This window comes from Falco rusticolus, chromosome 10 (genome assembly GCF_015220075.1).
Source record: "Falco rusticolus isolate bFalRus1 chromosome 10, bFalRus1.pri, whole genome shotgun sequence".
Classification (NCBI taxonomy): domain Eukaryota; kingdom Metazoa; phylum Chordata; class Aves; order Falconiformes; family Falconidae; genus Falco; species Falco rusticolus.
This window is the reverse complement of record NC_051196.1, coordinates 2,313,541-2,331,790: the sequence shown is the minus strand read 5'-3', so window position 1 is coordinate 2,331,790 and position 18,250 is coordinate 2,313,541. Positions and strand designations below refer to the sequence as shown.

At 43.4% G+C, this 18,250-nt stretch overlaps 1 protein-coding gene across 16 annotated transcripts in view; it reads left to right on the top strand.

Moving 5' to 3' along the window:
- BRSK2 (BR serine/threonine kinase 2) overlaps positions 1–18,250 on the top strand; it is a 313,750-nt gene that overhangs the window by 144,138 nt on the left and 151,362 nt on the right. For all 16 annotated transcript variants that reach the window (XM_037402757.1, XM_037402770.1, XM_037402761.1 and 13 more), the window contains exon 2: positions 12,418–12,512. In XM_037402757.1, coding sequence (XP_037258654.1) covers positions 12,418–12,512 — 95 coding nt within the window. The remainder of the gene's footprint in view (positions 1–12,417; positions 12,513–18,250) is intronic.

Here is an 18,250-nt window from a genome sequence, read left to right as displayed (position 1 = left end):
ATACTGGTTTGGTTTGTCCAGCTGACCGAACCGTGCTCGTTGGTTTGCAGGCTGAGTTACCAGAATTGGACTTTCCAGCTGTGAAGACTGAGGCTTTTCTGTGTTTGGTCATTGCTAGAGTTCCTGCTTTGAGAGTCTCTTTCTATTCTTGCTGACAGTTTTTAAAATTATTCCCCTAATAAGATTTTGACTGCAACCTCTAACCTTTGGTGTCTTAAGCATAGAGGGTCACAGACAAATAATGTTTCTGTGGGATACTGTAGAGGAACGAAGCTGTGTTAATTAGCATTGATAATATACAGCTGTGGTTGGCTTCAGGGGCAGCGGGTTGGTCGATGTAGCTAAGGTGCAGCTGTGGCTGGTTCTGTGAAGGGGTCGAGAGCCAATGAAGGGAGAGCTGCCGAGGAAGAAGAGAGAGAGGAAGAAGCAAGAGAAGAGAGAATGCACGCCCGAGATGAGGAGAAGGCAGCTGAGGGACTGGCATGAAGAGTGTGCTGGGATGAGGTGGTAACAGACCTTGTTGCAGCTCGATAGTTTGGAGAGTGCTGCAACAGGATACCTGTCCTGCTGAGCTGCTGCTGATTTTTGTGTTCAGGGAGAGACTCCTGCATACCCCTCTACGTGACCTGGCCATAGCCTTAATGTGTGAGTGGCCTGACCCCACAGTACGAGTAAAAAATACCACAGCAGTTTCTAGTCACTTAGGAGCTCATAATACACAGCCAAAGAACTTAAGTGTGTGTAATGTTCATCAGGACAAGACTTATTTTCTGTGCTCTTTACAGGCAGCATCCCTTAAGGCCAGTGGCTTTGCAGAAAGTGATAGGTGATTTGTCTAATGCCATTATTGCTGCGTAGTACTGCATTACCTTAGCACGTTTATCCCCCTGTGTATGTCGGGACACTGAACAGGCACAGCAATCTCAATTATTTCTGAGCTGCCTCTTCTTCTGAGCGTGAGCGCCTCTGAGTCAACACTGAGCTGCTCTGTGGCCGTTGTTTGTAGTCTGCGCTGTGTTGTGTCACCTCCCTGGGGAGGCTGGGAGGGCTGCAGCTCTTCTCGGGAATTGGGAATCATTCCAGGGAAGCCAATGGGATCACAGTAGTGTACGTGCGGGGAAAACTGGGTCCTCATGTGGGAGTGCTGTTCTTGAGGGATGGTATTTTTAACTTTTGCCCAGGCTTTGGAGCTTGTAGGGAGAAGATACTTATTGGTCTTTTGCTTATTTCTGTGAACTTGTCCAGGCTTAGAACTTGTCCTTCTTCTTAAGATATTTATTTTTTTTAATTGAATCTTCCTGAGTATTCAGACACCTTGTTCTAACTGTGTGGGGCCAAAAAATAGAATTATTAATAGAATAGAAAGTAATCAGAGGAAAAGCCCTGGGGATTAGATTCTCTGTTGACATCTAGAAAACTCATCCACTCTTTACCTTTCTTTATTGTGGCTCTGGTCTTGAACTAGTGTTTGTAGGGAGCCTAATTTAAGGATTTTATTCTGATACTAAGAAATTACCAGTCTTAGTAAAGGTGGAACCCTTTCCTGTGTGTGGGAGTGGTACAGTAAAAGGTGCTGTAGATCCAAGAATAACAATGCCTGCAGATCTGTTTTGCCTTAGTTACAGTTACCGTATACAGGGGTTTGTACACTTTGGTAAAGAACAGCTGGTTCTGGCATAGCTGTAAGGTCTTCTACAGCCAGATTCTTCGGCACTTCGAACTCATTCTCTACAGCAACACCCATCAGAGGAAGCAAGGTTTGGATAGGTGTAAGCTGCTGATGAAGAAACTGGTCTGCAAATTCCTGAAACAGATGAGGCTTTGCGTTGACTTCAGTGGGCTTTAGATCAGACCCATGGGGTTGTTCATCATCCTCTCCAGTGAATTCTTCCAGAAGAGAAAAATTCACTGTGGGATCTTCCAGCCACCCAGGCAGGGGTTGTTGCATAGAAATCCTGGACACAAAGATGTGTTTTGACAGCACAGTTCTCGTGCCAATGTCCTTTTATAATCACCAGTTCCTGCCTGGGTTTGAAATTGAACTCTGTTTCAGGATATGCTTAGCATCAGCCACTTTGGTATGCATTTCCAAGTGATAAAGCTGCGTATTGAAGGTGGATTGTGACGTGCGTGTTTGTATTTATCCAATGACTTCTCTTTTGAAAGGAAATTAAATACACTTTTCTTTCTTTTTTTGTGGAGGCACAGCTGACCGCGCTCTCTAGGTATTACATTGTTTCTTGTGAACCTTACCTTAAATTAATGAGGTGCTTGAGCCTTTTTCACAACCACTGAATATGACGCCCTGCTTTCTTCTCTTTGTAAGGAACAGAGTGAACCAGCTGCAGTGAAGTTTGTACTACGTGAGCAGGCACCTCCTGCTCTTCTTGGTGTAGAAGTCGATAAATGCTTTCAGCTCCATGCTGTGACCTGAGCCATTATTCTCACGTTAAAGGAAATACTTTTGAAAACTGTTTTTTTAATACGCCTGTTTCTGTTCATTAAAATGGTAACAGTCTAATTTTTCTGACCTTTAATTCTTTTGCTGTAACTTTCCCTTTTTTAATCAGTTTTCATATGGGCTTTCTTTCTATTGTCCTAAGCTGGGGGGTTGGGGTTTCTCAAATTCAGTACAATTAAGAAAATGTGGCATTTCATATACTTTTTACAGAGGAACAGAGTGCAAAATGGGAAAAGCGGTCTGTTAACAATTGTGTCGTGAGATCTCTGCCCTCACGTTTTACAATGCGCATGATGCACTGGAGGGGACAGAAAGCACTTGGAACAGTTGCTCAAATTGATACTACGTAGGCCCACATTGTAGGGCTGTGGGAGTCATGGGAAAGTACCAGAATCTTACTAATATTATTTCTTTCCATTTCATCCTATGGACCTGTGTTCTGTAGGTCCATAAGTCTGCTGTTATGAGTCCCCAGGCCTTCCTCCCAATCTCTTGCCCCTCCAACAGCCTCAGGGCCACCCCCTCCCCATCCCTATCCCCTTGTCTAGCCTGCAGCCAAGGCAGTACAACTGGGCTCTGCTCAAGAGTTCACTCTCCTGCTGACTGACCAGCCAGATACCATCTCAGCCAGGTGAATGCCTGCAGGCTAATCTGTATCCTTACCTTTCCTGGACTGGGGCGACTTACAAGGTCTCTCTGTAGCCAGCTGCAGGATTTTGTCAGTTTAGTTGGTGTGGGCCAGTGGGATCCAAAGTTGTTGGAGATGGAGCATGTATAGACAGCTAGACGTGCAAGGTGTCTGTATTAACCTTGTTTCACTAGGAAGCCACATTTTTTTAAAAAAAATAATCCAGATATGCTTCCAAACAGAAACACAAGAAGTCTGAAACTGTAATAAGAGGAACTGCATTAGCAAGGGGAGAGGTTTGAATTCAGGTACTAACCCAACAGGGTTTCAATTCCAAAGCCTACTGCTGCCTTGGGAGGTCTCAGTATCGTTTTGAAAACGGCTCGGGCCATACTGTGGGAGCCAGGTACAGAACGGGGAAGACAAGGTGTCCCTGCTGTGCTGCCACCCAAACCCCAGCATTGTATGGCCATAGGCACTCTTGTCTGTGATAACACAGTAGCGCATGGCAGGAGCATCTTCATGGAAGTATATGGAATGACTTTAACAAAGGTCTCACAGTCTCAAACATCAAAGGTAACTAAGTCCTTTCAGGCTTTGTTGGGAGTTGGAGAAAGAACCAAATCTGAGAGGGAAATACAAGGACAACTCAGGTGTTAGATATTCTTCTGTTTGGCAGATGCTGGTTGACCAACGGCATGATGGGCTCACAGGTCTGGACTAGCCACAGCGTCTGTCGTCATCTACATAGGAGAAAGGAGAGAGTAAGCTATGTGGAAGGAAACTGTGCAAGTGAGAAGTGAACCACAGGACAAATGGGTAAAACTGTGGAGGGTGTTACTGCAGGAGACGTGAGAAGCTAGAGACACTGGGGCAGAGGCACGAGGTATGGCAGGAAATTGTAGATGTTATGACATTGGGGGGGAGAGTAGGATGTCCATAGATGTGGTGAGGACCTGTTGGCATGGGACTGGAGATCTCATGAGGGAACATGAAGAGGATCCAGGGTTTTGTGGTGGACATTGAAATGAAATTTAGGGTGTGGATCTGCAAGAGATGAGCCCCTATTAGCTCTACTGGGTACAGAACAATTTGTCCTTGGAAAAAAACCTGTAGCTGTAGAACCCTGTATGCAGTGGCTACCCAGCGCCTTTCTCCTTTGCTGTGTACGGGCCATACCCCACTGCCACCAGCAGGCCCTTCTGGAGTTTGTGGGAACTGGGATGCGCTGCACGTGCTCGTGACTTGCTGTTTGGTGCCTCGTGCATAGCACGGGTGCAAATACAGCTAATCCAGATCACCCCGTGGGCCGTTACTGAGGCGCAGCATGTCGGCAGTCAGTGAAATCCCGTTAGGAATCTGTCAGCGGGTGATTAAGAGATGTCAGGGGGCAGAGTAAGCTGTATCAGCACGGAGCTGGGTGGATGCAGTGTTCTGTGGGGAGCCTAATCTTGTGAAGAGTGTGACCTCTGCCTTCTGTATTTTTTTTCCGTGGTAACCCCCTTTCTTAATATAAGTTCTTAATATACATATAACCTAGCTGAAGCAACCTTGGTTGATGGGAGGGTCAAAAGGGGGTGAGGACTTCCTGATGGAGGGGCGGTGGAAAGGTAGGGTGAAGAAGGGAGATGTAAGGAACGAGCATGGCAAATGGGATTAACATCAGCCTAAAGCACATATAAAGAGCAGTTCATCTGCTCTTTTCCCTCCTCCTTCCTCACCTCCTCTTCCTCTGCCGTGCAGTGTTCCTTCCTTGTTAGTGCATCAGCTCTTCTCCATAGGTGATTGGACCAAGCAGAGATGTTTTGGCTCATTACCCAGATGTTACCTAATTACTATGACATGTTTTCTAAAAGATATCTTAGGCAGGATAGACAGCTCTGCTGGCTTCCTGCTGTACCTGAAAATGGCCACCTTTGGTCATCTCCTGACAAAGGATTAATGAAAACTGAAGGGGAACATGGATCTCATCATTCCTCAAGAAGAGTTTTTCAAGGAGATGTACACGTACAGCTTTTGGAAAGTGGAAAGAAAAGCTTTTGACTAGAAGAGTTGTGGGCGAAAGCAGAGTTTTCCTAATACCCATGCAGAGATGTAAAAAAGAGATTATTTTTTTTCCTGGTGCATCAATGGAAAGATCTGTTCTAATTTAATTTATCTTTTTCATTTGAAAACAATGAAACCACTCTTCTCTTACCCCATCTGCAAGGGGTGGGGATGCTACCCAAACGCTTTCAGTTGTACGCTTTGGAAGCTGAAGTCTGCACTTCTCCCGTGCCAGGAAAGCGTAGCTTCCCAAGTGGTGTTATATGGGAACAAAGACTTGATCTGAAATAGGAGCTCAGCCCACCAGACATCACAAGCTGCTGATAGATCCAAGAGGACTTCGAGAGTTTGTTAGAGCTTGGCTGATGAAATAATGGCATTTTGCAAAGGACAGAACCAGTGTGCCCATCCAGGTTTGTGTCCCGGTTCCCTGAGGGGGCCTCTTTAGGCACGTGAGCATGTACGGTGAGATGGGAAGGAGAGCATGTCAAAGGGACTCAGCAGTCACGTTCTTTGCTATATTCAGGGGGCACTAAGAGTTTCTGAGAAATATTGATTTATGAAATATTGTAAGAAAGAGACCAAGGTAAAAATCAATAGAGGTGATGTTGGTTCTGTGTGTTTTGATCCTGCTGAGCCTGGAGGATGATCCTACCATAATCTCTGAGGCATACAGTGTAAAACCTGCTCCTGGTGAGCTGCTGTGTGTACATATACATGTCTGTGCCTCTTGATCTCTAATATCAGGCGTGTGGATCCAGTCACATCTGAGCTGCTGCATTGTTCTCACCAATCTCTGAGCTTAGGATTGTGCCCCTTCAGCTGGCCGAGCCAGTGTACATTTGACAGTGCTCGTAGCTCAGGACAACAAATCCAGGCTACAGCAATTCAGTGTGCAGCTTCCCTACGCTCTGAGCTGAGGCACGTGAATCCTGGCACTGATGAACATCTCCTTTGAACTCTGGCTTTAGTCCTACAGTAATTACAGTTTATTCAATTTAGAAGCAGTTATTGCATGAGCCCTCAGAACAGCCTTGTAGCACTGGAATCTCTCTGTATTAGAACCCATGGTCAAAATATTTCATTACCAATGTGGGTAGCTCCATCCTCATCCTTTTAGATTTCTTGACAACCCTATACCTCCTTTCCCCATATACAATTATAAATTGATACTGTATAATTTCCCTGTCACTTGATATAAGGCTCTGTTTATTTAAATGCAATAATTAGAGATAACAATTGCTATAGAAAAATAAACAGCTCTTCAATGACAAGAGTGAGTAATTAAGGGCAATTATTGGTTTCCATAAGTAGGATGCTCAGTAACAAAGTTCTTTCCAGTGCAGCTAAGAAGAGCATAAGATGCATATTGTAGGAGACCAGAATTCTATGTGCTCTAAGAATTGGGAAATGAAGTGGAAGCTATTAATCAAAAAATATTTAGAGCTTTTTTTCCAGGTTGTGTTTAAGATGCAGTTTTCCTGGTTGTAATATATAAAACTTCCATAGGGTTTAGATCCCTTTTCAGCACTCTTTGTAAGGATTAATCAGTTAATCCTTCTACAGCCCTTGCAAGGTAAGTAAGTGTTATTATCCTTATTTTATGGCTGTGGAAATCATCTTGCTATGGGCCAAATTTTAATCCATTTTCCAGTATTGTAGGTCTAAAGCAACTTCACTGCAGTCAGCAGAGTTAGACACTGTAACTGAACTATGTAACCCTAATTGAAACTACAGTGTTTGTGAAGATAACTGTTGAGAACAAAGAGCAAGAATACTACATTTTAGGTATTGTCCTGTGTTCCACTTGAGTTATGTTAATGCTTTTGTTTGCTTTAAGCATTGATTTTCTAAGCTGGCATCTTTGAAGGTTTGCAGATCTTGCAAATGCTAGCATATGTAGTTTTCAGGAATGAGCATCCATAAGTACTTCTAAGATTTACAACGGCAACCTCCGATTTGTGGGGATAAATAACATTACTCATAAGGTAAAGATCATATGTCCAAAGCTCATACGCAGTGACAGTGTACACACACTAAGCTTTCTTTTGAGTTTGTTTGGCCTGAGATTTTTGTTCTTCCTTTAATCCAAATAGTTTGTTACCAGTACTAGTCTGAGCCCTGAAGTAAACCACAAACGTTTGTGTCCTGCAGTGCCTAGATTAACATTTGCAGAGTATTCATTGACTTGAATTAATTGGCAATTAGCGAACTCAAGTTAAAAGAGGAGTGATATTTCTCTCTAGACATTCCTTTAATTGCTCATCCAGCCAAAATAGATACTACTGGCCAGACCAGGGCTTTCTGCTCAGATCTTTTGAGAAGTTTTTTGACAACGCACTCTGAAGTGGAATGAAGAGCAAGCAACGTGCAGATGGTCTTCTGAAATCAGTGGCTAGTTTCCCTACTACAGAAATTTGTCATTACTTACAAATAGGGCATTGGGTTGGTTTTATTTTAAAAGAAAATTAAAGACTTCCATTTACCATTGGAAAAATCATATGTATTAAATGTAGCAAATGTACCTAAGTTTTCATTCCACTTCTTGAAGCAGTTATTGGCCTTAAGTTAAAAATCGGGAGAAGGAGTTACTTGTGTTTAGCATTTCTGAAAAACTGTGGGAACATTATTCATTAGCAATGAATATACCAGTAGTGCTGTACTTAAACAACAATGTTGTTTCTTTATTTATTAGTCTCTCTCAAAGTGGTAATTTGTTTCAGATCGGTGTCTTTGGCAGACTGCAAGTTTGGATAGGATTGAAAAACATTTCTGTCTTGTTCCCAGAACGTTTCTTTCTTTAATGAAGAGTTGTAATAACAGGATCATTAGTGAGGTGTTACTATCCACAGTCGTGTTCCCTCATGCTGTTATTTACACAACTGTAAAGTGGATATGAAATAGCACCAGTTCTGAACTCTGTGTTTTATTCAGTCTGTGTTAGAGAATTTTCTAACTGTGCAGAATGCAAGGCGAAAGTAAATCAGCCTTTTCTGAAATCCTGTCCTTGGCTAAAAAGTCATGGAGTTGATTGCCGGTCACAATATAGGCCGTGGAGATGACTTGCTGCGATCAGGGATTCACAGTAAATATATTGTCTCAGCAGGAGGGAAACTTTTGTTTCTCCATCCCCATGGTGCATTCTTCTTGGGTAAAATAAAGGATTCCTCTCTGTAGTGCTTCAGGATGGGCTGTCCAGCTGATCTAAATCTGTCCCTTGCTCATCAGGTAAGCTCCTGTCTTTTTCAGAAAAGATCTGTGTATCTTTAAGTGTGGCAGAGTGGGAGTTTACTAGCAGCAGAGTGGGCAGCCGTGGTTGTTACTAGGTCGAATGCTGCAGCACTGTCAGGCCTGTATGCTTCCCTCTGCTGCTCTTTCTTGAATGGCATCTTTCCCTTGTGTCATCCGGGGTTCCTCATGCTCATTGGTTTTCAAATCGTGGCTTTTAATTACAAATTAAAAGACAATGTTAGCTCACACATCCCCTTGCTTTTCAAAAAGCTTGTGGTTTCTTCTTTACTCCCCAACCTGAAATTGTAGGGCTGCTTCTGGTGCAGTTCAGTGACGAAGATCAAAAGCAGCCCAATGCTGGCAGCCCAGAGGTTGTAACAGCCTGTTCGAACGTGCCAGCACGGCAGCGCCTGCGACCCCCGGAGCCGCCGACGGAGGGAAATCTGAAGTGTGCCTGAAGGAATCCGTGCCTGTGACAGCCTGGGGGGGAACTTCAAGTGCTTGATTCCCACAGCATCTCAGATGGAGTTATTGAAGGTTACTTGCCTGCATCTGAGGGGTTAATTACTCATTAAGCTGACCAGTTCAAAGTCTGTTTGTGGCCTGGCAGACTTGCTTTAAGCCAAGGCAGTGCAAAATACCCTCTTAGCACAGCCTGGTTTGGTTGTTCTCCTTTGAGGACCCCACAGGTACCTGTGCTGGCCTGAATATATAGATAAACTTTACCAGTACCTAACTCAATGGCATGTTTGTATTGGCGGTTTCCTATAGATTGGAACAGCTGCATATGCAGGAGAGGAAGAACTGGAAGATCCACCGGCTCTGTCACAATGCTGTAAGCGCACCTTGGACGCTTGTTTCTAAGTGGGCATTTCTGCCACTTCCATTTCAGTTAACACCTCAGCAGTTTGCTCACATCGTTGCTTCTTATTCTCTCTAAGGGTCTGTCATTAAGCAGTTACGTACTGCCTCTTGAATGGTTTATTTTCTCTGTGTCGGTAGAAGGGCTTCCTAAGCATTAAGAAGCCCACAGGAGTTCAAATCCCCATGTAAGCCATCTCTGAAGGGTTAAGATCCTCGACTGAAATTACAGGACAGAAACGGCAGTCCTGAGTACAAGCCCTTCCTGACCAAGCTCAATTAGGATTTCCTCGTAGTAGCAGGAGGGCCTTATGCTATAGATGGACTTGCTAAGAGGGATTTTTAAATTATTTTTTAATTAATTTTTAATTACTTGTTTATTAGGCTGGCATGCAGATGGCAAAAGGATGTGGCTAGGGGACTGGGGAGGAGGCAAGGCAGAGTGACCTGTTTTATTTTTATCCTAAAATTACACGGAATTTAATACAGTGAAAAGTGCTGTCTTGGGCTGTTCAGAGAGTTGTCTTAAAGTTCTGTCTCCACAGAACACACAGTGGTGACAGTGCGTTTTTTTCCTTGATTTTCAAAATGCAAATCAAGAGAGGAAAAATACATTAAATCTCACTCGTGTTTTCTCATTCTGTCCTCTGGTACTGTGGTGTGAATCAAGAACGACTTCTTGAGGTTGATGAAATTAATTCAACATAAAATCTGTGTGATTTGGTATCAGTGTGGTTTTTGCAAAGTTTGCAGTGTCTTCTAACAGCTGATTAACTTTTTGATTGGAGTAAATGCAATGGTTTAATCTTAATTTTTGAGTCTGTGGTAGGTTAGTAGCCAGAAGGACAGAGGGTGCTGAGAAGCTTGCCTGTACAGCCTGGTGGTGTCCCAGAAGTTTATGGGTAAAACCCTTTATGACTCAACGATGGGGTGCTTTGGGGAGGACAAAGGAAAAACAGTTTACAGATCAGCTGGGTTCAGTGGAACAGATGTCTTGATTTGGGAGCAACAACATTTGAAATCAAACCCTGAAGTGTGAGATACTGGAAGCTTTTATATTTCCTTCAGGGTGAAGGACCAGTTACAGAGAGTAGTTGTTTTTCACCTTTATTGACCTCTGAAAATAATTTGTCTGCAGCGTGTTACTGTACAGCACTGTGCTGCAGATCCTGGCAGTCCAGGTACAAAGGACCAAGTTAAGAGGTTCTGCTGAGATTTGAAAGTGCAACTAAGAATGATGTAGAGTGACAGGGTTGTGCTGTGAGTGACGCAGGGCTGTGATCTGTGCTGGAAGCAGGAAGGAAGCAATTGGCACGGTTTGAAACCATGCACATTTTCAACAAGGTGGTGCCAAGTAGCCACTGTCCAAACAGAGAACAAAGCTAAAGAGAAGCAGCGTAAGTAAGTCTGCAGCTGCTATGAACGGTGAACACAGAGCCAGTACCGCTACGGGTGATATTGTAAATGTATTGAACAGACCAGATTCAGACATACGAGTGAGCGTTGGCTGGACATGGCAGCACCTTCCCCCGGCTGTGCTGCTCAGCCGCTTCAGGCAGAGGACAGGCTGTTGCTATACACAGTTGCAAATGGATTTGTCAGTGTGCTGCATTCTTAATTTTTGTGACTTGTTTATGTCATGGCTGAAAGTAAGGATGTCAGCATTTAACCAGATGAAACCGAGAAATTATGTGACTAGAAATACCCAGAACACTTGAGCATGCCATAAAAGAGATGCAACTGGAAGCAAGTCAGAAGTTTATTTCTCAGCATAATAACCAGCGATTAATGGTTCCAAGTTCCTGATTAACTGTGTAGCAAGAAGATAGACGAGTATCTGCAGGAGATTGCTGGAGTCCCTGATGAAACTCCAGTTCACTTTACTGGGGACAGTTTGTAGTTAGGCAATAGTCTGCATATTCATCCCTCGATACGAAGCATGAAGCGCTGTGTTTGTTGTTTCACTGGACTGCAGATCCGTTGTGTTCAATTTGCAGATAAAGCAACATGTTTGGTTTGTGGTTTGCATCAGTAGAGAGGTTGGGATCTTAATGGCAACCCAACCTAGGAGCGGTGAGCTGAGCTAGGCTTGTTCTTACTGTGCGGTGTCATTGCCCATAAATGCTCTGTGAAGCCCAGCAGGTCTTGCCGACACCAGAGAGGTGCCATGTCTTCTTACTTCAGTTCTGACTGAATTAAATTGAATGGCAATTTAGCATACTGTGTGTAGAGTGGGGTGGGATCCAGCCCACCAGGTATTGTGCTACAGGTGTATGTTTGACAAGAGCAAAAGCTGAAGGAAACAAGATCTCACTCGAATAGACCTACAAAGTACATTTTTTCCAGGTACAAGTTTTCTTAATGGCGATAGAGTTGAGAGCTCGGGGGACTGTCATAAACACACTTGTGGGAGATATCTCAAGGTATTTTCACACAGGTCAGCAGGTTTAGATCAAAATTTGGCAGAAGCTCATGCTTCGTGTATGTTACTCACATCTTTCTTTTAATTCATGGGAGTTTTGTTCCGTATTTTGGTGATCACTTGGACATCCTGATCCTGTCAGGGATATCCATATCCTTTTGCCAATGTAATCATTTAACAGCGCTCTTAAGTTATTTGAGGATAAGGATATAGTAAATAATAACAAGTTAAAAGAACTTAGAATTGTATCTGCATATGTTGATGTTCCTTCATGCTACAGTGCCATTCATCACAGTGTTAACCTTTCTATTATGATCATAAAAGCTCTGGAAGGAGCTAGAAAAACGTAGAGGCTATTTCTACACTGCCGACATTTGACCATCTAGTTTGATGATTTCCGAGCATCCATTGATGTCAGGTGTCAGCCAAAGCCTTAGCCTAGTGCAGTTAAACTGGGAGAAGTTCACTTCTTACTGGTAGGATACACCGAGTGGTGAGAGCTGGAATACAGTGCTTCACCAAAAATACAGCTTTAATGGCAGAAACGGCAGCAGCATTAAGAATGTTGATGGCTTCACTGCAAAATGGTCACGATGTGGGCTTCAGGGTCTTCATTACTCACAAGACCTTATCTGGCTGGAGGAGGGACTAGTGAAGATTTGTTTGCATATAAATTGCCAACTGCTGGGTGGCATGCAAATAGCAAAAATCTGAACAGTGACTATCTCTAACCAATTCTTCCTTTCTATTTTGCTGTTTCTTCTGCAGGGCTTGTGAAGTTGGGGGTTCACTGTGTCACGTGTCAGAAGGTCGCGATAAAAATAGTCAACAGAGAGAAGCTCAGCGAGTCGGTGCTAATGAAGGTAATTTTCTAATGGGAGATTTAAAAAAAAAAAATCTTGGCTCTGTGTCTTCTGTTCCGTGCAAAATTAATATCTTTAATTACGTATAACAAACATCCCTGTCAGTACTAGGATTATGTGGAGCATAATAACAATGATTTAGTTATGGGGGAGGTTAGGGCAGCTGAAATTAAATGGGAGTATGCCCGTGCTTTGTGACCAAAATAGATGGTCAGCTGCAAAGCTGTGGCTTCTCTGCTGGGGCAGATGTGTGTCGGGCATCTGACTTCCACCACTGCAGCAGTGCGTAATAGTTATGGTACATTGCAGACTGAGGTGTACAAATGTCAGTAGGAAGAGATTTAAGAGAGGCCGGTGCATCTGTTGTTTGAATACTCCTACTGCTTGCTCGGCTGCATGAGTTTGTTATGGTCTGATGCGCCAAGGTCCATGCCTGTTTAAAGCTGTTGTAATTCTGGTAACAATCCACAGAGCTGTGCCATTGGAAACCAACAAAATGTCTGTCCTGATGGTCCCAATGACACCAGTGTTCAGAAAAGCTTAACTCCATTTTTTCCTAGCCTTGTGGTACCAGTCTCCTTACATGAGCGTCATTGATTGATCTTGGAAACCTAAAAATAAAATAAATGTATGCATAAAAGTTTACTCATGTGATTTGGTGAGTAGAAAGGCTAAATTCAGCTTGATGGGAGGGAACACAACTGCGCTGCAATCAAGAGAATTCCATCAAGCTGTCACCTGCAAATGACGCTAACAGGTCTGCATGCAGCGTACTTATTGAGGTAACTTCCCTATAAGCACATGGAGCATATATCTTTACACTGTTGCTTCTTATACGTACTTCTGTGTCAGCTGTTTTCCAGCAGCAAGTAAGTACAGCAACCTTACTAAGACCAAAAAGAAAATGGAGATTAAAAGAATATGCAGACAATCTATACAGTGTAAATTTTATGTTCTTCAGAGAAGGATTCTTAAAATTTATGTTCAGTTGTAATGTGTTCAGACTTACCTTTCTGGAATTTCATTGACGTATTCCCTCTCCCACAGTACTGTGGATTCAGACTTCTAGTATAGACCAAAAGTTAGAAAGTGAAATAGATATGAAAACTGCAACTTTGAAAGGACAGCAGACAAGTGGAACACCACAAAAGTAAAAAAAGTGTGTAAATGGTAAAAACTGAATGAGGCTCTGAACACTTTGTATATTTCCCAGGGTAACATCGCAGGAATATTTTTAAAAAACATGAGCATTTTGTTTGCTGAGACACTGTCTGATATCTGTATAAAACATTTTATTTACCTCATTGATTTTCAGAGTAGGAGGCAAATCATTTAGCATAGCAAAGTGATCTCTCTGCTTTATTTGTGTTGCATTACCTTGGTTGTAGTATGAAATCTGAGCAGCGAAACGGTGTGTTAGGCCCTCGTTTACACAGCCGCGTGCTGAAGCATGCCATGCTTTCTGTACGATGGCACAGCATCCTTCTCAGGAGGAAATGACGTGTTGTGTTGTGAGTCTCACTTTCAGATCATTCTTGGTGAGATTTTCTCTTTCAAGGTTTATGTTCTTTGTGCTCAGGAGGTTGGAACAACAGATGGGATTGGTTTGCCCAGTTCTTGCATAAACTCAGTAACCAGATGTCTTTTTGAGAATGTCCTGTGTCTGATGCTCACAAGCAGGGCCCGCGACTTCTAAGTGAATTTGGAATTGACTGTACTGTTAGCCAGCTTAATCCAGCCTGCCTGAAGGGGAGAAATGCTTGCAGCTTTTGGCAGTCCCAGTGTGGCCGTTGCGAAGCATCCAGCTGACAGCTTGCTGCGTACAGTCAGCAGCCACAGGGAAACAGCCAACAGTGAAGCCAAGTCATGGTGGTGTGGTGGCATTCCTACTTTGCAAATCTTCCCACTAGCTTATCAGTTCCAGTGAGTCTCTTTGCCAGTGGGCTGTGCAGAACAGTCCCTGGAGCCAATGATTCAATACCACAACTACTCTCCCAAGCCAGGCCCAGATTGAAGGATTTTGCTTTAATCCATCCTTGGACAGAAAAACTGGATCCAACAAATACTCACACCTGCCACATGAAGCTGTAACGCTGCAGTGCTGTGGCCATTTATCCTAGAGCATAAGGAAGAAGTCTGCTCACAGTCCTTTTGACATCTAAAATGACAGGCACAAGCATATACAGCAGGCTGCTTTCTCTGCCATCATTATTCTATTTTGACTTGCTGCTTATAGCCTTAATTTCTCCAGTATTTTTGCAGTGTTTTATTCTGTACATTCAGGGAACTGCCCCTTCTTTCTGCAGCTGCTCTTCATCTGAGCTGTGCAGAATTGAGAGGCATTTGGTAAAGTGCTTTCTAATCATAACGTCGTAGTATCGATATTTCTGGAGAGAAGAATTTGGAACTGAAGCAGCTGGTCTCAATTAGCAGAACTGCTGCTATGGAGATGATAGAGGGGAAGGCACGATGCAGCACAAGCTGCGGGGAATGTATCATCCAGGCGCTTGCTGCCCCGTTGAAGGACAGGGTTGCCCGATGCACATGCGAGCCTTGGGCTTGGTCATGCCTGTAACTGCTACACACCGGCCGGGGAGCGGTGCTCCTTCCCCAGCTCCACCTTGGGCCTCTTTGGGAGCCTGGTTTTGGGGCAAAGCTATAAATGTAATTTCACAGATGAGAACAGAAGGGCTGGTTCTGGTCTCACTCCTGCTCTCATACAACTGGTAAAAGCTTCAGCTGGGTTTCTTCAGCTGCACCACTGATGTGGAGACCTGCCTCCCGTGGTACCTCCAGCTTGCTCTAGCACAAATCAGCAGAAAGATTTCAGAAATGAGTGCATTATAGGGAGCATCTTGAGATTGAAATAAGGTTCATTAATTTCCCTGAATTACTTCTGGATCACTGAGAGGGAAATTAGGCCCAGAATACAAGACGTGGATGTGTCTGTAAAGCTGTAAGCTTTCCTGCACAGCCAGGCTCACTGCTGATCGTTGCATTTTCAGTACCAGCCACAAGCATTTGGAGATTATAACTTCAGAATATAAAGGTTAAAGCAAATCTTTCCTCTGATGTGGCAAAAGCTTGTTTGGAAACATTGAGGTGTCTCATGAGACGTACTCAGAAGAGTCCTTTCCTCTTTACTACCTCACCAATTCTCTTCCACTCCCTCCTTCCAAAGAATAAACAACGAAAAACCTGCTCTTTTGGTGGACCGTCAGATAAAATACTCTTTGGACAGCCAGTGTTAGTGAAAGCAATGGGAGCATAAAGGGTGGAGAGTGAGAAGGGGACAGCTGGCCTTGGACTAATTACTTGCACACGCATCCTGAGAAAGCCGCAGATGTTCCAGGCTTGATGACTGGAGCCCAGAGCTCCATATGTGTGCTTTGTGTGTATGTGCCCTTTGTTTCTTCTGACCGAGGCCTCCAGTCCTGGCCTTGGGGCGAGGCAGGTAGTTCCAGGGTGGGGGAGGGAAGAGACACAGGCCTTTCCACATTTCTCCCTCGGAGCTCAACTGAAACCTGGGTGGTGGGTTCGGGGAGGTTGGCTGGCTGGTTTAGCACCTTGTGGTGCTAATGAGCTCTGCTAGCGAAAAATTCCTCAGAAGTGTAGTGTGTGTTCATAAGCAGAGAGGATTGTGTAGTGATTACTGTTGGAAGCTACTGATTGCCTGAAATAATCAAGTGGCGGGATAGGTAGCAGGGTCGAGTGCCAGCCTCTTGGAACCGTCAGGATAACTTACGAAAGCATACTTGTAAAAATAGGTACTGCTTTGCATGGTCTTTTTGTCATCTCTTGCTTCTTCCTGAGCTTCTATTTCAATAGCTACTGATTTCTTTACTACCTTGTCCTACTTTTGAGTCTTTCCTTCCTTCTCCATTTTCTTTCAATTGTTATTTTGCCTGGTTTTAACCCCTTTCATTCTTCTTTGCTCCCCCATTCTGTTTTTTCTGCCTTTAATCTCTGTTGTTTCCCTTTTTGCTACCAAAAGTCACGTAATAACTGTCATTGTACTGTTGCAAAAACTGCTGAAATGCAGCATGTCATGTTGAGGTGCCTGTTCCTCAAGGAAAAAGTTCAGAAATTGGGCACAACTTGGAACTATCTGAGAGACTAAGTAAAGAATCAAGAGTTCATGTTTTATGAGAGACTCAAGGAACTCAATCTACCTAGTTTATTAAAGAAAAGGTTAAGACATAACTTCATTAGGGTCTGTAAATACTGATAAGGAGAATAAACGGTTGATAGTAGAGGATATTACAGTCTTGGGGCAAAAATCTTACTGTAAACTAGTAGTTGTAAGCTGTAGGTAGGCAGATTAAATGTAGGAATTCTAGGCCTGTTTGACCACTGGATGAAGTTACTGATTGGAACAAGCCTCCCAAAGTTCTGGTGAGTTCTCCCCCCTGAAAGACAATTAAACTTCATCTTTAACTGCTCTGTGTTTTTTCTAAAACTTGGGTCCTAGTTCAGCTTCAGCTGCAGGAAATAGTTGAGGATGGTTTCCTGATCCATGCTGTGCCTTATCTCTGACTAGATTAATGCAACAGGCTCTCTGGTCTTAAAATCCAGAGCTTGGATTTTCTAATCACACACTTGAAATTTGTACAAAGTCATTTATCTCTGTCTGGCGCACAGGGAGAGGCACTTGTGCAAGGTATCTGCAGAAGCAGAAGTTTAGGCTCCCCCAAGCAAAGTTAAAGAAGAGAATACTGGAGAGCAGCATCTTCGCTTTGGAATACTTATTTTTTGGACTTTTCAAACAAAAGACTGTGATATTGGCTGACCTAGCTGCCCTCAGCTGCTGACTGGAGACCTGCTCTACAGAAATCATTACCAGAATATCAGAAGAGTGTCAGGGGGAGAAGCTAAATCTGAGACAGAAATGAATGGAATAGTGTAACTTGGTTCAAATTCAGCTTTGATCATAACAAGGGCGGTTTCCCTGACATTACCAAAGCCAACTCACCAACATCAAACTGAATTTCACCAAATCAGAATATTTTCTTAATGTATTCAGTAGCCTAATTGTTTTCCAGCTGCAGTGTTTAGGAGGTTTACTGTTGACAGCAGCGGAAATGGTGCTACGCTGCCGCTGAACCCCACTGAATACCCTTACCACTGGGTACCAATGAACAAAGAAATGAGACCATATGATTTCACCAGTGAAATGTGTTTAAATTAATCTGGGATACTGGCACACAAGATTTCAGAGTCTGTTGTGTTAAAAGTAGCAAATAGGAGGGCAAGTATTGCCATTTATTAAACAGAAGTCCCAAAGAAAAGGTTTTAAAGCATTCATCAAACTTCCCAGAACTCCCTGATTAAGAAACACTGTGCCAACTTGCTGATACTCATCTATTATTCTTCCAATTGATTGACGTATTGCTGTGAGAGGAGAATAACCCAGAGGACCTTGTATTCATGGCAAAAAAAGATGAAAGGATAAAGGAAATTAAATCCCCCCCCCAACATGTATGTACTCTCTGATACTTGTATTTTTTACTTGCTGTTGAACATGCAGGTTGCAATGTACAAATGAATGTGATCACCCTTACATGGATCGTCCCTTGCACGTTCATTGCATGTGCTTGTTAAAAAAACACACTCACCCTCATGGTGGTTTATCTTTAACCTGGAGAATTACCACATGCTTGTCTGCTTTTAGCACTGGAAGAGAGCAGACTACAAGTGTGCGCTTCTCTGTGTGTATGTTTGACAGTGCGTAGGTGGTG